This window comes from Gopherus evgoodei, chromosome 5, assembly GCF_007399415.2.
Source record: "Gopherus evgoodei ecotype Sinaloan lineage chromosome 5, rGopEvg1_v1.p, whole genome shotgun sequence".
Lineage (NCBI taxonomy): Eukaryota > Metazoa > Chordata > Testudines > Testudinidae > Gopherus > Gopherus evgoodei.
The window spans coordinates 108535128-108555785 of record NC_044326.1 but is presented as its reverse complement, the minus strand read 5'-3'; the positions used below and the strand labels follow the sequence as shown (position 1 = coordinate 108555785).

General features: G+C 40.7%; 2 protein-coding genes across 2 annotated transcripts in view; one reads left to right on the top strand and one right to left on the bottom strand.

The window, feature by feature from the left end:
- The first annotated feature begins 20 nt into the window (after positions 1-20).
- Positions 21-14062, top strand: LOC115652419 (alcohol dehydrogenase class-3). Its single transcript, XM_030564417.1, has 9 exons — positions 21-131; positions 3344-3445; positions 4446-4587; positions 5643-5730; positions 7583-7802; positions 8604-8864; positions 9615-9750; positions 10703-10841; positions 13696-14062. Exons 1-9 carry the CDS (start codon positions 120-122, stop codon positions 13718-13720), a joined length of 1125 nt encoding a protein of 374 aa, XP_030420277.1. The 5' UTR covers positions 21-119; the 3' UTR covers positions 13721-14062.
- A 2847-nt stretch (positions 14063-16909) lies between these two features.
- Positions 16910-20658, bottom strand: part of METAP1 (methionyl aminopeptidase 1) — a 38422-nt gene continuing 34673 nt past the window's right edge. Inside the window, exons 10-11 of the mRNA XM_030564415.1 lie at positions 20199-20264; positions 16910-18886 (exon numbers count right to left, since the gene is read on the bottom strand). Coding sequence (XP_030420275.1) covers positions 18723-18886; positions 20199-20264 — 230 coding nt within the window. The 3' untranslated portion in view covers positions 16910-18722. The remainder of the gene's footprint in view (positions 18887-20198; positions 20265-20658) is intronic.

The following is a 20658-nucleotide window of genomic DNA, read 5'->3' as shown; positions in this document are numbered from 1 at the left end:
CGGCCCTGAAGAGGCGGCTCCAGCGGCAGCAAGCTAGTGCGCGCGCGTGCCCCGGCTCGGGCGGCCCCTTTGAGGAGCGCGTTTGGCAAGGCTGCGGGGGAGGACCGGCCGCGGGGCCCATGGCGAGCGGGGTAAGGGGCATGGAACGTTCCCCGGGAGGGGAGGAACGAGAGCGCTTCCCGCGGCCGCGCCTCGGCCAGCTCCAGCCCGAGCGGGGCTCGAGCGGGCGGGGAAGGGGGCTGCTGGGCAGGCGGCAGCCGTGCAGGAGGGCCGTGTCCTAGCTCGCTAGCTGTGCTGCCGGGCTGCTCCCAAACGGCCGCAGTGCTCTTCTCATCCGCACTCCCAGCAGGCGAGCTGCTGGAGCTGGGGTTTGCAAGGCCCCTGAGGCTGCTCACGCTGGAGTTGGCCGGGGTTTTGGAACAAGTAGGCGTTTTCCTTAAATCACAGTATGGGCAACGGGAAGCTGGGCATCGAGGATGGTCTTACATAGAGTCCATCGCATGAGGTTAAATTGTATTGTTGGTTTTTCTTAAGCTTTGCCATGGAAGCACATAGCATCGTTTAGAGCAGGGGTAGGCAATCTATGGCACGTGTGCCGAAGGTGGCACATGAGTGGCACTCACACCGCACCGATCTGGGGGACTCTGCATTTTAATTTAATTTTAAATGAAACTTCTTAAACATTTTTAAAACCTTATTTACTTTACATACAACAATAGTTTAGTTATATATTATAGACTTCTAGAAAGAGCCCTTCTAAAAACATTAAAATGTAAGGTTTCGTGTGCCAGTAATACATTAGAGTGAATAAATGAAGAGTTGGCACAGCACTTCTGAAAGGTTACCGACCCCTGGTTTAGAGTACAGCATGGAATTTATTATCTATCGCTTCTGTTGTGGTAGTGCTCAAGGACCCCAGTTGGGAGCAGGGGTGCTAAGTGCTGTATACAATGTCATGGTCCTTCCCCAAAGAGCTTATGATCTGGAGCCCCAGTGAGTTCAGTAGAATTACACACATGCATAACGTTTTTCATGTATGTCTCTGCAGGAGTATAGCCCTAAGATGACAGGTAGCCTTGCACAGATAAGATCAGGGAGAAATATCCATGCATTTTTGACTCCTAAGAATTATGATCGTTATAAATGTGTTTGCCCCAAAGGGTATTTATACATCAATCTGGAAGGCTGGGTATATAATTAGTTGGGAAACTTGTTACTATCATCTGCCTGTTTGCCCCTTTGTGGTTGCTGTGAAAAAGATTGGTATATTATACAATCTATCCCTCAGGGGTTCTCAAATGTTATTGCACTTAGACCCCCTTCTGGCAACAAAAGTTACTACAGGACCCCAGGAGAGGGGACTGAAGCCTGAGCCTGCACAAACCCTGCTCCCCGGAAGAGGGTGCCAAAGCTGAAGCCCAAGGGCTTTGGCCCCAGGTGGTGGGGGTTTGAGCTTTGACAGCAGGCAGTAAGTCTAAGCCAGCACTGGTGACCCTATTAAAAAGGGATTGTGACTCACTTTGGGGTCCTGGCCCACAGTTTGAGAATGGCTGTTCTACAGCTATAAGATCATTTTTATTTTTAGAGGTATTTATGCAGGGAAAACTATGAACTTCTACCTTTTTCATTGTAAATTTAAGAGGTGTAGTATTTGTTCATTGAATGTTCACAGCCAACTAGGGAGGTCTATGTCTATTCTATAACTTTTTATTTTTTAAGCCTTCTCTTTATTTAAATAACCCATACTCATTCACATTTTGAAAACATTCATTCAAATTAAATGTGAGCATTTAAGAGTAAATCAGTTTTCATATTGTGAAAAAAGGCTTAATTGAAAACTCCCAAGTTATTTACTGGTTGACAATTCCTCTTGTACTTTGATCCATAGAAATTGACTAGATTTCCTGGCAAACTTTCAGGAGTTTAGTCACAGTTCCCCAAGTGCACAGCAGTGTAACTTGTTGGTTTCTATTCAGCTGCTTTCCCAAAGTTAATATATTACATTTATTATATGCATACAGACAATAATGCAGAATAAACTAGCCTTAAGTTTGTGGAAAGGGCTGGGAAAGAAGTAACAAAGGCCTTTTATGCTTTGGGGAAATTGTTATTTATGGCTATTTCAGTATAAGGTAACTATTTTGGAATAGCTCCCCCATGTTGGCACTCAATTTTGGAATTATTACTCTGCTCACAAAGCAATAGTTATAGCTATGCCAGTCAATTTTCCTGTGCAGACAAAGTCTTAAATTCAGCTTCAAAGTTCATTAGAATACGCCTCCGTGTTCTGTGGCAAGCTATTGCATTTTGAATTTCACTGAAAAAGATACTGCCTTGTGTGGTTAAAAGGGAGAATAATTTAGGTTAATACATGTACTACCAGCATAAGATTTTTCCATAGCCCCTCAGACAATGGAACTGAAGCTCATCAGACTTTTGAAAGGGAAATCTAAGAGCAGTCCAGATCCTCATTCTCACAGAACCCAGTTCTGCTCTTGGTTGCATGGATGTAACTCCTGCTGACTTCCTCAGCTGGAAGTGCATCCATGTAACTGGAGGCAGAATTGGAGCCATTGATTCAAAAAAAAAGTTGCTTTTTCAAGAATCTGAGTTCTATTTATCTTTAAAATGTTTCTACCCTACTTGATTGAAAAAGTGAGCTTCCCTAGATAAATAAATGCAGTGTAGTCTTAGGGTGAAATTCATCCATGATGCTGAAGCCTACATGGAGCCTTGGTTATGGGCAGTTCTGCTGGCAGAGTGGTCACATAGAAGTAAGTATCTGTGTATCCCCTATGCATTGCATAAAAGTTCTCTGTGCTGGCCACATACAGTCTGCTGCAGAAAGCCACGATGGGAGCGGGCTGGGTGTGGGGCAACAGATTGACCTCTCTGTTGATCCAAACTCTTGTGAGACAAATGGCTTAACTACATTTTCCAAGTTTTGTAATCTTGATTACGTGTACTGCTGGCACTAGCTGCAGAAAAACACCATGTGCTTCACATAAATGCTGATTGTTTATTTTAAAATGTCACTAGCATTATCTAACATTTTTCATATGACTCTCCCCCCCCCCCCATTACCACAACATATTGTCTTCATAGTACTAAAATAACACTTTAAGTCCAGATCTTGGTGGTTCTTGTTTAAGTTCCTGAAAGCAAATGTAGGGCGACTGTCCCTTTGTTCTAAAGTCATTGAGAATTGAGGGTAGGATCTGACCTATAACTTCATATCTGGGATTATTTCCAAAAATTAGTAGCCTTTCTTTTGTTTTTCCCTCCAGTGCACAAAAAATATTATAAATGAAGTGCAATAACTCTGCTCCTCTTTCTCATTTAGGTTATTAAATGCAAGGCCGCTGTTGCCTGGGAGGCAGGTAAACCACTCTCTATAGAAGAGGTAGAGGTTGCACCACCAAAAGCACATGAAGTTCGTATTAAGGTAATTTAAGCAAATGTTTATTGCCTGCTTTACACTTTGTACTTTAGGAGACCAAATAATAAAGCTGAATAATTTGTTTGCCCTTGTAGGAAAAAATGTTGAATTTATAGTGTTTTCTGTTTGTTTGATACCTAGGTAAGACTCTAAAGAAAATGATGGTGTCTGGTTTTTGAGATGGCATAAAATGAAATGGCTGCTGGTCTGAGGCCTAACACTTACTTTGGTCTTGGGCCGAAGCCTAAAAATCCCTACTATTCTGAGGGATCAGTGGCAATTTTAAACCATCTGAGCAAGAAACTTGCTTTATCTCAGTGGAAACCTGACCTCATTCATTTATTTATTTTAATTTTTCAAACTGTATGAATCATTCAGTGCTTGCCATTTCAGGTCATAATTTATCAGACCTTAAACTCATCACTGTGATTAGCATCTTGCATGCTCCTGATCTTCACTTCTGATTCTAACAAGACTTTGAATAGGCAGTATTTACCAAACTAATATATAGGCTGCAATGTGCCTCCGTGCAAAGAGTCCACATGGGGTCCTGTGTGCTGCTTAACTCTTCTATTAAGAACTTACATGGGATTTATGTGGTGCTTATAATGTTATATGGACCCTCTCTACGGGGTGATTTTCTTTTCACTATTGGAGATTGATCCCATTTGAAATCTGGGGTACCAGGTTGTTTTCAAATGGCATAGAGCACTGGCTTTAGCAGATCCTGAGCCAGCAGCTGCCAATTTCACGTCAGAATTGAAGGGATGAGAAACAAGCAGAGATCAAAGCAATGTGATTATTTTTTCAGGTCCAATATATCTTGTGAGTTGCCGGAGCTAAAAACACTTTGGTTAAACTACTACAAAAGTCTTCAGAATCCGTGAATTCATCCTAGCACAAGTCTTGGATTACTGACCAGGAAAAATAGTTCAATACCAGTTCTCTCTTTAGATTCTCCTTCATTACCTCCAGAATATTTCAGATTATTATAATGTTCCTTTAGGTTGTTGCCACTGCTGTCTGTCACACAGATGCCTATACGCTGAGTGGTGCTGATCCTGAGGGGTGTTTCCCAGTGATCTTGGGTCATGAAGGAGCAGGAATTGTGGAGAGTGTTGGGGAAGGAGTAACTAAATTAAAGACAGGTAGGAAAACATTTGGTTCTTCACAACCGCTTTTTAAAATTTCTTTGGAAATTTTTAAGAATAAATTGCTCTGACTTGTCTATTGAAAAGCAGAATTAGCGAGCTGCCATGATGTTTTTGTTGGGCTCTACCTGCCTAAAATTTTCTTTCATGTGGGTGGTCCAATAGTAGCCTAACTAATGTGCTCTTGGTTTACTATTCAGAAGAGAGTTGTTTACAGGATTATCATAGAATATCAGGGGTTGGAAGGGACCTCAGGAGGTCATCTAGTCCAACTCCCTGCTCAAAGCAGGACGAACCCCAACTAAATGATCTCAGCCAGGGCTTTGTCAAATCTGACCTTAAAAACCTCTAAGAAGATTCCACCACCTCCCTAGGTAACCCATTCCAGTGCTTCACCACCCTCCTAGTGCAGTAGTGTTTCCTAATATCCAACGTAAACCTTCCCCACTGCAACTTGAGACCATTACTCCTTGTTCTGTCATCTGGTACCACTGAGAACAGTCTAGATCCATTCTCATTGGAACCCCCTTTCAGGTACTTGAAAGCAGCTATCAAATCCCCCCTCGTTCTTCTCTTCTGCAGACTAAATAATCCCAGTTCCCTCAGCCTCTCCTCATAAGTGTAATACTATATGGAGAAACTATTTGTATTCTAAAAATGTCCATTGTTTGTTTTTAACCAATTGAACAATTAGAGATAACAGCTGTCTAAATATTCTGATTTTTTCCAGGTAGGTTTTACATCTTTGTTCCTATTTGTTCTTGTTTAACTTTAGATGGAAATTGATTGTTTACTCAGACATGAGATGAATCAGGGTTTTTTATACACAGCATTTTACAAAACCTGTACTTTGTTGTTCTAGATTTGTAAGTGTATTGGAGACTTCAAATGCACAAATAAGACTGCATGAATGATTGCCCCCATTAAAATGTCATGGTATTGACCATGTTACATTTGACCACATACCAAATGTGTGTATGTTTCTTCCATATTATTCTTTCAGCCTTTAAACAGTTAGTCATGTGAAATGTTTCTCTCATTATGTTCTCTAGGTGACACAGTCGTCCCACTGTACATCCCACAATGTGGAGAATGCAAGTTCTGTTTGAACCCTAAAACCAATCTCTGCCAAAAGATAAGGTTGGTGCACTTTTTTCTTGATACACACAGAAAAATAATTGTTCAGTGTAGCTCACTTATGTAACAAAGTTAACTCAATTTGTATCAAATTGTTTTGACTTCATGTACCATCTGATTAAATGCAGAGCAAGGTCACTTAGCTGGAAAGATGTATGTTTTAGGTTTGTTATGCAATACCCTCCTTTCAAAGCTTAGTAGTCGTTTTTTGGTCTCCTTTTCTGATCGTACTTAAATTCACTTCTTTGTGTGTGGCTGTGATACTGTGCCATGAATACTATCATTTGTCAAGGTATCTAGTAAGCGAGGATGTATTAAAAATTCTGTTTGATTCAAGTGGTAGTTTATCATAGAAAATTACTGCCCTTTGAATGGGAAAAAAATGTCTCGCTGTGGTCAATATCTTCAACCCAAGGAACAGTAGTTCTCCCTTTGTAAAAAAGAATCACATTCTGTTTTCTACCCTTTAAATGTCTTTGTCCTAAAATGTGATGCACTTCAGTTAGCCTTTGCTAAGTTGTTGCATGTTTAGATCTCAGTCATGTAAACCAGTGGCTCTCAATCTTCCCAGACCACTATACCCCTTTCAGGAGTTGGATTTATCTTGTGTACCCCCAAGTTTCACCTCACTTAAAAACTACTTGCTTACAGAATCAGACATAAAAATACAAAAGTGTCACAGCACAACCCTATTACTGAAAAATTGCTCACTCATTTTTACCATATAATTATAAAATGAATAAATTGGAATATAAATATTGTACTTACATTTCAGTATATCATCTATAGAGCAGTATAAACAAGTCGTATGAAATTTTAGTTTGTACAGACTTCGCTAGTGCTTTTTATGTAGCCTGTTGTAAAACTAGGTAAATATCTATGTGAGTTGATGTACCCTCTGGAAGACCTGCATACCCCCAGGGCCACATGTACCCCGGTTGAGAACCGCTGATGTAAGCTACTCAGCCAGCAGCAGAACTCCAGCAATTATGGTGGCTACCATTTTAGCGGACCCAATTAAATCACATGTAAACACTAGCATGACTTCACAGTTTCCATTCATGCATACCACAAAACCACTATCCACTGTGATGGGATTGGCAGAGGCTGCTCAGAAGAGACTTGGGATATGTCTATACTGCAATCACAGGACGTGATTTTTTTTTTTTTTAGTTCATATAAACGTACTCAAGCTAGCTTAAAACTAGCTAGGGAACCAGTAGCAGTGAAGCCATGGCAGTATATGTGTCTGGGCAGGTAAACGAGCCTGCTCAGGACCCCTGTGCTGCCTCAGCTTCACTGCTCAGATACCCAAAGTAGCTAGAGTAAAGCTAGTTCAGGTATGATCTGCACAAATTGCAAATCACACCCCACCATTGCAGCATAGGCCTACCCTGGGACTAAAAGAACAGAGGATACAGGGGGGCAGGAGTGGGGTGCGTTGGAAAGAGCAGTTATGGTTTATAGGCATTGTGTGGTTTACTGAATGTCTGTGTCCGAGTGTTATTAAATGCTTTGATGAAGCAGGACCTGAAGTGCTTACGTCCCACTGAAGTCGGTGGGACTTAAATGCATTCTTAAGAACTTTGATGAATTGAGGCTTTGGAGTGTAATCCAAAGCCTGTTAAAGTCAGTAGAAAGATTGCAACAGGCCTGTAGTCTCTAACTTTCATGAACTCAAGCTTTACTTAAATGTCTTCAAAATTTTGACTCTGTGGATAATCATGTAGCTAAATCTCCATGCACTGTTCAGAAACTGTACTACGTGATGAAAATTAAGTCACTTCCTAGACTCTCCCCTATCACTTTCTGTGACACTGTATTAAATATCAGTTGTTGTATTGTGGTTTTTCAGAGTTACCCAAGGAAAAGGACTGATGCCTGATGGTACCAGCAGGTTCACCTGCAAAGGGAAGCAGATTTATCACTTCATGGGGACTAGCACTTTCTCTGAATATACCATTGTGGCTGATATCTCTGTGGCTAAAATTGATGCTGCAGCTCCTCTGGATAAAGTTTGCCTGTTGGGCTGTGGAATTTCAACAGGCTATGGAGCGGTCATCAACACTGCCAAGGTATGGGGTCTAGCTGATCACTCTCTCTTCCCCATAGCTGTGACTAATGACATTAAACTGGTGATAAAGTACTGCAGTGAAAATCTGTTAAGGCTGAGCTTGGAGAAAGTAAGACCAGAGGAAGAGCCACTGAGTGGGCGGAGGGAGAAGGGACATGTGCTCACCACTTCCTTCCTTCCTCTTCCACTGCCAAATTTGACAGGGAGCTGGACCTAGTAGGAAACAGGAAGATTGACGTGGGCTTCCCACCTGTTTAGCCTCAGCAGACAAAGTCAGATAAAAAACCCAGTTGCTCCTTCTCCCAGCTCTCTTTGTGCAGAGTGGGGTAGAGGAAGCATGTCTTGATGGAGGCAAGTGGATGTGGACAGGAGCCATCTTGAACTGTTCAGGAATTTGTTTGTGGATGGATATTATGGGTCAGTTGGGGTTACCTTATAGTAAGGAGACTTGTACATATTGAAAATGTTGCAGTGATCTCTGCTTGCACCTGTTTTCATGCCATCATCCCATTAAGTGTCAAGTTCTCCCTCTTTGTTTGGGGGGGGACTTACCACTGTTCTAGTGAAGACCTTGAGCCATTGCCAACCTTTTGGGCAAGGAGTAAACTTAGCCCATTATGGCCCTTCAAATACAATTCGTAGACAAGAAAAATCTCTGGCTTACTTCCCTACATCTGACTCACAACTCTAGATTTTTATTCTCTATTTTTCTTAATATTTAAATAATCTGTATTTTTCATACATGTGGAAGGATTTTTTTTTACTTTCCTCCCTCCTGAACAGATTTCTCTTGCTTTGTTAGGTGGAACCTGGTTCTACCTGTGCGGTCTTTGGATTGGGAGGAGTTGGGCTGGCAGTTATTATGGGCTGTAAAGTGGCTGGAGCTTCCCGGATCATTGGTGTTGATCTCAACAAAGATAAATTTGCCAAAGCTAAAGAGTTTGGAGCCACTGAGTGCATCAACCCTCAGGACTTCAAGAAGCCCATACAGGAGGTGCTGGTTGAGCTTACTGATGGTGGAGTGGACTACTCCTTTGAGTGCATTGGGAATGTTGGTGTCATGGTAAGTGTGCACATGGCAGTACTGAAAGGGAAGTTTAGTATGACTTGAGATAGTTAATTACCTTAAAAGAAAGACAAGCCCCTTTCTGTTTACAAGGAAGCATTCTATCATCTTTCATTTCTATTGAGAGTAGCCTGGTACTACTTATACAGTAGATTAAAAGGGTCTATTTCGACCAATTCTAATTATAAAATGAAAGACAAGTCGACTGCTTAGACTGTGGAAAACAGCTCCTTTATATTCTAAAATATAATTATTGGAAGAAAATTAGGCATGCAAACCTTGGCAGTGCTCAAAAACAAAATATCAGCAAATACAGTACACTCCCTGTGACTTCACATTTTCACCTTTCATCCCACATGACAAACTTAATACCTTAATTACAATGTTGCTAGGAAGTAACGCTAGGTGGAAAATAATTCAGTAACAGCATAGACTAGGTTGTTCTTTCGAAGTACAATCCAGCATCCGTTGAAATGGACAGACTCCATTTGACTCCAGGTGGGAGATGGGAGTGCACAGTGTTTTAAAAACTAAGAAGTGTGAGGCAAGGTGTGGGAATATTGGCTATTTTACCCATTAAATTATATATACTTGTCAATTTTTTTTCTTAACTAGGTACAGCATCACGGACACTTACTCTCAATGTTAAAAAAAAAAAAAAAATGGTGAAATCTTTGTCAGGCTACATAGCATCAATATATAATAGATGCTTCTTACCAGTGATGAGATATTTCTTTCTGTCTAAAGAGGGCTGCTTTGGAATCCTGTCACAAAGGCTGGGGAGTCAGCGTTATAGTTGGAGTAGCTGCTGCTGGTCAGGAGATCTCTACCCGTCCCTTCCAACTAGTAACAGGTCGCACATGGAAAGGGACTGCCTTTGGAGGTAACTTTCTGGCACACTCATGATCTCTCTTATCTACTAAAAGATGGGAAAAGTACTGTCTTCCTCTGTATTTGTGAGAGAAACTGGTTCATATCAAGTCATTCGTAGTGAATGCGATACTGGCTTTTCAAATATTACCTTTTATAAATAACTGTCCCCCCACAGACAAGCTGTAAATGATCAGCCTTCTGTTGCACATTATGAATTTAAAATGCAAGTAGCAGCCATAATGGGAGAATTTTTCTTGTGCAGTTCTATGGTTGTATCATGGTTGAAGTGCAACTAATCACTTGAAGACTTGAGTAATAACAAGAACTGCTCACCTGGGAAATGGGGAATAATGTAAACATGTTTGTGTAAGTAACTGCACTGTTTAATCACTGAGCAAATGGAATCATTAGCTCTGTTGTGAGGATGCATAGCTGGGGGGGGGCGGTTTAGACAGTAAAACAGGATCCTTTAAGAAGAAACTGTTTAGACATAATTCAGGAATGAAAAGCAGCTGGAGTCTTCACAAAGTGCCACTTTTATGTAGCTTTCTTCCACGCAATACAAAGCTGTGCTGTGGTCTAGTTACAAAATACATAAATGTAAAATAGGACAAGGGCTCAGAGCCAGTTTTCTGAGATGATCTCAGCTAGACATTGAACACAGATCCCTGCAGTGAAAGGTAATGCGAAACTTTGCAAATGAGGCCCTCCATTTTGACTGGTAATTTTAGTTGTACTCTTGCATTCTTTACTCCAGTGCTATTCTAGAATCTGATGGGTGCGGATATTATGACATAATCCCAGGATCTCTCGCATACCAAGAAAACAGAGCTTTAATGACTATTAATGATTAATGACTAATACTGTTGGGGGGTAGGGTTGATACATTTTATTTCCTACCTCTGCCCTAGTATGGTTTTGAATTTACTGGGTAAAAAAAGTTTGTTTGGGGTTTTTTTCAGGTTGGAAGAGTGTAGAGAGTGTACCAAAGCTAGTGGCTGAATACATGTCAAAAAAGATCAAAGTTGATGAATTTGTGACTCACACCTTGCCTTTTGACAAAATTAATGAGGCTTTTGAACTGATGCATGCAGGGAAGAGGTAAGTTTAAATGTCTTATGTCTGTAACATTGAATAGCTCAATTAGAGTTTGTAGGGCACTCCTATGTTCCTTCTCTCTAGCTACCTGTTATTCTGACCCTCCTCCCCCCACCCATGCATCCCCTTCATGTTTCAGATATGCTGTGTGAAGTGCTATGCACAGCTAGAGCAACTAATTGCTCACTCTCTGTTCTTAAGTTAGTGCTGCAACATCAACCTCTATTTTGGGTGGGGACAGGTGAAAGGCAAGGAAAATTACAATTTGTGGTGTCTGAGCAGAGGAGGAAACAAACTGGAAAAAAGAACTAAAGCCATAAAGGACAAAAATAAAAAAGCTAACTTCAAGCACCAGAATAAAAGTAGAAACCAAAAAGGAAACAACAAAAGAAAGTACTTGGATATTAAAATCTCAAACTTAATTCAGAACAATTAGCATTACACTAGAACCTCACTTACAAACAAATCAACCAGCCACCTTCCTCATTTGGAACTGGAAGTACACAATCAGATAGCAGCTGACCAAAAAAAAGACAAAAATTGCAAATACAGTACAGCACTGCTAAACGTAAACTACTACAAAAATAAAGGGAAAGCAGCATTTTTCTTCTGTATAATAAAATTTCAAAGCTGTATTAAGTCAATGTTCAGTTGTAAACTTCTGAAAAAGCAAAATTTTGTTCAGTTATGAACAACCTCCATGCCTATGTTCAAAACTCTGAGATTCTAATGTTCTTCTTTAAATAGAAGATTTGAATTTCATGTTCCTCAAATATCAAATAATTGGCTGATAGCTAGGTTAGATTCAATATTAACAATTATGTGGTAGTGAGCTGTTAAATGTCCAGTTTACATTTATTAACATGCTGGAGTTGTTCTGTCCTTATCTTGTTCACCAATGGATTTTTTTTCCCTAACGTGACTGGAGGCAGAATTAAAGAACCTTCAGTCACTGGCTATGTGACTTAACTCTGCCCATGTTATCTTGCCCTGAGTTTCTTCTTGTCTCAGGCCATGGCTACACTGGCGCTTTACAACGCTGCAACTTTCACGCTCAGGGGTGTGAAAAAAACACCCCCCTGAGCACTGCCAGATACAGCACTGTAAAGCCTCAGTGTAATCAGTGCTGCAGCACTGGGAGCACGGCTCCCAGCGCTGCACGCTACACCTGTAGGGGATGTGGTTTACGTGCAGCGCTGGGAGAGCTCTCTCCCAGCACTGGCGCTCCGACCACACTCACACTTCAAAGCGCTGCCGCGGCAGCGCTTTGAAATGTCAAGTGTAGCCATAGCTTTAGGTAAATGGCAGGATTGTGCTCCTGTTTGCAAAGCAAGCCTCAGCTGTAGCAGTAAATAAATTCAAAACACTTCTTTCCTCAGGAAAAGCTAACTGAGGCTCTCATTGAGCTTGGAACAAGCCTGAAGGAAAAAACATGATTTATAGATTGTGAATCAGCACAGGAGCAATTCTGCCACCTGGTGAATACAAAACATATCACAAAAGCATAATACACAGTCCAGGATCTGTTCCAGTTATATCCCCTAAGCCACCGAACTAGATTCCACCATGCGAGGGTCATCCTGTCCCCATTACCCGGCCCGCTTGCTTATACCTATGACTGCGTGTAACCCACTGTATGAGCAATGTACCCTCACTGCTTCCCTACTGCTTCTTGATCCCACCCACCATACACCCCGCATTGGGGGACCTTGCAGACTGTATATGTTATGTGCTAACCAATTCCCACATACCAGCGTCCCCCTATACTCTGTACGTTGCCCCCAATGACCAACAACTGATGCTTTGAACTCTTTATCATTTTTATTTAAACATTCTCTAATAAACTTTTATATCCCTGGCAACCTTTGTAAAAGGGATGATCTGGTTCTCTCCCTGTAAACCAAAGGCTGGATCCAGTCATGGATTTTATATAACATTTCTCTTTGCATGTGAAGGAGAACAGAGCCTGTCCATAGACACAACCGCAGAATCCACAGCTGTGATGTAGAGCCTAAGAAGGTTTAACTCAAAGGAAAAGGCAACATCCAGTTTCAGTCTTAGAAATAGCATTAAGTTTTGTTCTCCAAGCTGATGAGTCCCATGCCTATAAGTCAAAGGCCAGACTACTGGGAATTCATCAGGATAGTGAGAGCTTTAAATCCAACTCCTAATTGAGTTTCTAAACAATCTTTCCCCCTAGAAATAGAAGCAGGATTAATAAATGGTCCAGGTCACCTACCTATTAAGAGCATGGATAAATGGAGAAGGGAAAATCAATTGATGGACATGATAGGAATCAGACAAAAACATGTTTGTTTTTTCTAGTAATTTAAATTGTATATTTTCTAATCACTGACAGCTGCAGACACTGCATTGCCCACAGGTAGGAAATGAGACTTAAAATGTATCCAATTTCTAACTATTTAGTGCACTTCTGTGCTCCCATGTGAACACCCTCTGAAATTTAAATAGAGAAAGCTATTTTAAATTCAGGCTGGGGAAGAAGAAAATGCATTTAAAGCCATCCATTTGACTCAGTTGACAAACAGTCACAAATACTGAAAATTGACTTCAGAATTTTCAGTTTTTTTTAATAAATATTCTCAAACTAAATTTAGTGTGGAAGAACATATTTACATCTTTGAAGTGAGCGTTTAAAGAGTATAATGTAGGGAATTTGAAGACATTAACCAACATGACTGACTGGTTTCTCAACTTACCAGATAACTCATAAAAAAAGAAATATTAATTTGAGAGAGAGGATGGGAGGCTTAGATGAGGTAGGATTAAGAAGACTTTCACCACGGTTTTGAAATGTTAATTGATACTTATTTTTGTCTCTTTTCTTTTGTTGAAGCATTCGAAGTGTCCTGAAATTTTAAGGATCCCGAAGATGGAACCTGCCAGTCTTAGCACTATGCTGTGTCTACTAGTTAATGGAGCTTTTTGAAGAGGTGTAGGATCAGCTGGAGAGAAAATTCAATTGTGATGGGAAAACCATCTGCTTTAGGATCATAGTCTCTATTAAATCATAGGTAACCTGATCTCAGACTAATGATAAACACTAAATCCAGTTACGAAAGTAATGCTGGTTGTGGTCATGAAATTAATGTTTTATTCTATACTAGTCACTCCTGAATTCTGACAGCGCCTAAATCTTTAAAGCTGCTTGATAGTTTGTTGTTTGGGTTTTTTTTTTGGTAAACTCCTCCCAGAAACTTTCATTCCTCTACAGTCATTAAAAGTTTTCTCTACTTCTAAAAAAGTTATTAGATGGACCACGTAAGATCTAATGGTCTGTGGGTTGCAGAGGTGTACAGAGAAACTCCTTCCCCATGCAAAATGGGATGGGGAGGAGACCCAGCTGTATCTGCAACAGCTTCCTAATCTTCATGGTGGGGGATCCTCCTGCAGTGCTTATCAGCAGTAAAAGTTAAATGTTGCAGTTAAGCTGTCACATTGCAGAGAACCCCATGGATGGAGTATTTTATACCACTTTATTTAGTTCAGAACTAGGTTTTTTTCAACCACAGCCACTGGATTCTTATCATGGGAAGCTTAGTTTCTGCAGAGGATTGGGCTGCCAGTGAACTACTGCAATACAGGCTGAAGCTGACCTTATCCTTCATGTAAACTATCGTTCATAGTAGGGTCTAAGGAGAAGACCTCTGAGCAAACTCCTAGCCTGACTTAACTGCTGTGGAACCCAGAGGCACGGGAGGGAGGGATTTAAATCAAGGCCCAACATCCAGCCAACCTGTCACTGCTACTGTAAATAGCCCTAATTCAAAACCAAACTTGTCTAAGACTTACCCTTTATTTTGAAAAATCATTAAAACTAGTCAAAGGTTTCTGTGATAATATTGTTAGTCTGAGGCCCAAAGCCACAGCTATGTGAGCTGTGATTTGTCTGCTCTTAATGAAAGTGAGGTGAAGAAAGTGCCCTCCTTGCAACAATAATGTTGCAGGAAAACTGAGCACTGTGTAGGAAGTGATATTGGGGATTCACTTTCTTTCTAATAGCCAATAAACTGCTCCCTAGCATGAATGTGTAGGGCAAGCGGTAGTAAATCTAACCAAATCTAAGGGCTGGACTAAGTAACATGAACATCCCATGGTAACTTCCCAAGAATCTCTCGCTGTTCCACTTCTGCTTCATTTCCCATTTGGGTAATTCCAGTTTACTGTGCTGTTCTGTTCCTGTGCTGTAGTATTACAGTTAACCAACTGTCAGCAGATCTGCAGTAAATAAGGTATGGTAGAGGCCTTGTAGCAGATAGTGTAGGATTTCCATTATACCATCATTCCATACACCTGGCTATATATTCATATGTTGCAATTTAGCCCAGTGTTTAAACAGGGTTTCACGCTGACAAATTTTAGAAGGAACCACCTCATTCACTTATAACTACGCTGTAGTTCTGTTAGACGTAAAGCTTTCTCTGATCTTTCATCTATACAATTCTAAGGAAAAATTTAAAGTAGGGAATGAAAAGGCCCACTGGAGCCATACCAAGCAGGGTTTCTTAACCTGCAACTTCAAAGTCAGTCAGCTATCAGTCCTTGTTAAGTCACAGCATCCATAACTTCTAGGAATCTCTGCCTTTACTACCATGCAAATATCATGGTATAAGTAACGTGATAGTTAGGGGAGAACCACACACCCCCCCCCCATTGTTAGAAAAATGAGATAGAAGGATTTAACTGTAATTGTACCTTATAAATATCTGGCTCAATTAGTGAAAAGCTAGCTTTGTAATACCTGGACAATTACTGATAGGGACTCCAACCCCCACAAAATAAATAAAAAGGCCTAAAAGCCATATAGTTAAGTTCTTACCTAATATGTTGACCAGCTGACCGTTCAATTAAATAGAGAATTTGTTTGAGGTAGCATCTGCTGAAGAATTACACAGATAAGGAAGGGAGAGATCATTAAAAGGTTTTCTCCTAATAGTGCTGATGAGGGACTAACTCTACTCATGAAATGTAGCATGTGGAAGATTTACCAATTTTAAGAACTTTATGGGACAAATCTAACTCCATTTAGGAGTAATACAAGCCTGTAGGCCAACTCAGCTCGATGGCAGTCATTTAAGGGATGGAGAGTTTACTGTACTTCTCTTTCCCCCACTTCCCCTTCTAGTCTTTCTGGTGTCTGTTTGATTTCATACAGTGCATTGTTCTTCAGCATTAATTATAACAATCTGTCTCCTGGAAAATATCCACAAGAGTCAGCAAAAACTGCTAAATGCTACACGGAAATTTAAGCAGTTTCCCTAAAATCTTTTATAAGATCTAACCTATTTCCAAAATTTGGAAGACAAAGAAATATAGTATGCATTTGTAAAGAGAACTACAATTTGACATGTCTAGAAACTGGGAAAAAAATACTGGAATAGTGGGGAGAAAAACCAAACTGATCTAGGCTTCAGACTGATTTGCTATCTGGTAAATAAACTAGGAGGCTGTCTTAAACAAAGTTAATTTAAATTTAGACCTTACTATATAATAATCATTAATTCAGAGATAACTGAAATGCTGTTAAGTATCAGAGGGGTAGCCGTGTTAGTCTGGATCTGTAAAAAGCAACAAAGAGTCCTGTGGCACCTTAAAGACTAACAGATGTATTGGAACATAAGCTTTCGTGGGTGAATGCCCACTTCATCAGACAGATGCAATGGAAATTTCCAGAGGCAGGTATAAATATGAAATGCTGTTGTAATTGTAGCTTACCTGGAGAATGCACAAGATCAGGGATTGTCTATATTAAAAGTTGCATTGGTCTGTTTAGTTATCCTGGTGCAAATACTTAACATAGATGTGTATTAAACCAGGCTTGTAGTAGTTTAGCACATCGTTAAATTAATGGAATTTATCTACACTGGTTTAAGTGCATCTATGGTAGAGAGTTGGACAAGTTCAAACAAATTTGCATATGTCCAGGCCTCAGAGATGCTATGTACATTTTATATTATGAAAATACAGGTTCCATTAAAAAGCTACAACTACTAATTTATATGCAAAGTCAAGACTTCCTGTCATGCATGCAGACATAAAAAAGACAAGGCAATTGTACCCACTCAGGTGACTGCCATGGTGGGCAAATCTCCATGATAGTCATCCTGACTTTTAATCTCCTTAATACATTACATACGTGGCACTGAACACAGGTAATTCCACTCAAGTATTGCAGTCTCTTTAGTTAAAATCTACACGCGCACACACACGTGAACCATTTCAGGTCATTTTTTACTGTATCATTAAAAATAATAAAGGTAATGAAAATGTTATCACAATGATACTCTTACAGCAATAAAGGTTTGAGGCACTGTGGGAAGAGAAGACATTTTCTGGCAAGTTTCGTGTTTCTTTGTGACCACGATGGGTCCAGTTTTGTGAAGCATTAACTGCCCTTGAGTTTAAGTGGAGCCAAGGAGAGGTGAGGACACTCAGTACCTTCAAAGACCAGGCTCCCTATGTGACAAGAAGTCAGACACCTAGTAAAATGTGCACTTTATGCCCATGATTTTATGATTTGATTTGTCTTCATTGGTTTAAGTTTTTCTGGCACTACAGTGTTATAAGGAAGACAGACATTAGGTCTGTAACTGTGGGTGAAATCATTTTCATTACTGATTCAGAAAAGAAAAAAATCTCAGCAGAGACACTACAGATTGAGAAGGGTGGGGGCAGAGGCTAATCAATTCCCATAGTCCTGGAGATGGTAGCTTTCAGATCAGAAGGGTGACATACTAGTCAAGAAGCATGGGGAAAATTGCACTGCTGCTGCCCACGCTGTATCTGGTCTGAGGGCAAAGCACTTCAGTTTCCAGGCCTGTCAGCCTGACACCTTTCAAGAGCACAAAATTCACTTAAAAACTTGCTTAAAATTCAAAACAACAACTAATACAGCAGCAGTAGTATCTAAGACATTTCCTCTTCACTCAAACATGAGCATTCTTTTGAAATAGTTTTGAAATTAATCTTGCTGTAATGTCTTTCACTTTGCAATCCCCATCCCCTAATATCTCTAGGGGAGAGGCCCCTCAGTAAAAACACACAGGAGCTTGTAAATCTTTTTTTTCCCTTGGTTAGTTGGCTCATTCCTTTCCCTGTCAAGTATGAAATAGCAGTTTCACAGTGAACTTTTGGAGCACCGAACTCTACCAACCACTGCGCTTCAGAAAAGGCAGCTCTTTGCAGGAAGCAATTTTAGTAATTTTACAGCAGGAAATCAACACTAAATTTCCAGCAAGAGAAATGTCTATGGTCTCAATTACAGCAGAGGCAACTGACAAAGAAATGGGACAGAACTAATTTGAAGGTAGATGAGTCTTGGCAACTTGTGCCTCTTTTTCAGTACCTATTCCCCCTCTCTGGTTATAAACAAAGCCCATTCTTTGCAGAAGTAGCTAAGCAGGTCTTTGGAACGAGAAACACTTAAAATCCCAGGTGCCATTCATACACAGACAAAAGCCGGGCACACTGAAGAAGTGAGAAAAGACTTGATGCTCAATACGTTGAGTTCCCAGTGGGAAAGTAACCTGCACTTTCTACCTAATACCATGCATGTGACAGAAACAGCTGCAGGTCTGATTGAAAAAAGGTGCTAAACAGGCAACAGAAGAAAAACAAAAATAAAAAAAATACAGTACAAGTGTTGTGAGTAGAAGGGAAGCAGAAAATATTTTAAATACTTCTCTCCTTTTTTCAGATGTTGGGTCAGGTTCTTCAAGATATATACCAAATGCTGTATTCCTCTCTTATCTACAGTCAATGAGAACAAAACAAATGATAAAATCCCCCTCTGTTCTGTACTCTTAATAAAATGCATAGTACAGAGACAAAAGATATCATTCAGATCCATCAGCTCAGTCTAAACTAATACTGGGACATGAAGTGAGGACGAACACTGTCCAACCGCCGAGTTAAGATTTCACAGCCAGTATCTGTGATCAGAAGAGTGTGCTCAAACTGCGCAGACCGCTTTCCATCTCTTGTCACTGCAGTCCAGCCATCAGGCCAGGTTTCGTCTTGCCACCCACCTAAAAAGATAATTATTTAAAGATTAAAACAAATTATGGACAATATGAGTTCTTAAATGTGTCCCTTCTAAATAGTATATATGCAGTGACTGTTATAAATATGAATGTGTATTATACACTGAATCAATTAGTCAGAAGCCTTTTAAAACTTCCAGTTTGGCGCATAATAATCTAGTAGGCTTCTATCACTGCCATACCATGCCTGCTATTGATAATACACAGCAAAACATATGAAAAGACAACAAATGCAGATGGGTCTTCAAAGTCAATTTTCTTCACTTCAGTCATTACACTCTTTTAGAGCTTATTAAGGTTGTCAACCTCATCCTGTGATGGCAGCAGACTTACCATGGCAGTGAGAGTCCCTAAGCTGAGGGTATAAAGTTGACTGGCAAGAGGCAACATTTTGGAGTCCAAGTCAGATCACAGTGTCTCTCTCTAGCTAGCCAAGTTCAATATCACATTTAAAGACAAATGTATTTTTAAAAAAATGCATTAGGAAACCTTCCCTCTGCCCATTAATTCACCTCTGCTTTTCCCCCCTCCCCCAAATACAGGTCACACCCTCCACCTTCTTATGAATTCTCCCTACTCAGCCTCAGGTGCGTGTGTGAAAACACACGCACCTGCCCTACCTGTGAGAGAGTCTCTCATTTCCCTCAATCTTCCTCCCAATGAGGGATCTCTCTTCCTCCCATCCAGGACTACCCCTATCCTGTTCCCTGGAGCAGGGGGAATGGAAATACACCTAATTCCCAGAACCTGCTCCTGCAGGACTCGGCAACAGTGGAACACAGGGAATGAAGGTATGTCAGCAGGGGCCAGGAAGGAATGAGGAAGGAAAAAAGGGAGAAGGAGCCCAGCTCTTGCAGGATTTTGTAGAGAAACAAGGCTTGGTGGGGAGAATAGGGGAGGAGGGACAGGGCTGGAAAGGTGCCTCTTCAGAACCCTGGCATGTAGGGGGTTATGGCATCCCCACTGGCTGCATGAAGCTTCAATGCTAGGATATTGGAGGGGAAGGGAGTAGTGTCCTGTGTCCTGTCCAGAACAGGTTCCCTCAGCAGCTCTATGCTAGCTCCCTCCCAGTGCCTCAGAAGTGCCACAGCCAGGCAACTGCAGGTAGGAACCCTTTGTAAATTACAAAGGTAGCTGCAGAATGAAAGAAAGGGCCCTCAGGGCTGGATATGGCTCATGGGCCATATGTTTGACACCCCTAGTTTAGAGGAAGTTCCATAACAACAAATGAAACCCTAGAAAAACCCACATTCTCGCTCTATTTACTTAGCCTCCTTTCGAACTCCTGGCCGCTTACCTTCACAGATCATTGGTTCAATTGTAAACACATGACCAGACTTCATCACACCAACAGCCTTATTTTCTGAAATGAAATCAGAATCCGAATTATGGTTGAACACATCTTTCAAGAGTGAAGGACAGAGGGTGTATAGAAGGTTGAATCCCTTTAATGCAGTGTATGCCTGAACTAGGACAGGTGAGGGGAAAAGTCAGAACAGCACTGCAGAGCAACCCATTTTCTTCCAGTTTATACTTCTGTCTTCCTCCCCTCCTTTCCTTCTCAATCTAGTATAAATTTTTGTCATGCGTCTATTTCAGGCAAAGTGCTTGCAATTCATTCCTGTCTTTTCTAAACTTCAGCTTTCATCCATGAAAGCGATGAGCAAACAATGTAGACACTCCTACAGAAATTTTTTTTAATGGTGAAAAAGCACAAGTGGCAGTCTGAATAAAAAGCATATGGTATAATTGTTTAA

Bases quoted from the DNA above. Each gene is read 5' to 3' on its own strand.
- LOC115652419 (XM_030564417.1), top strand. The intron at 4,588-5,642 runs GTAGGAAAACAT...TATGTTCTCTAG, and splicing joins AGTAACTAAATTAAAGACAG to GTGACACAGTCGTCCCACTG. The intron at 9,751-10,702 runs GTAACTTTCTGG...GGTTTTTTTCAG, and splicing joins GAAAGGGACTGCCTTTGGAG to GTTGGAAGAGTGTAGAGAGT.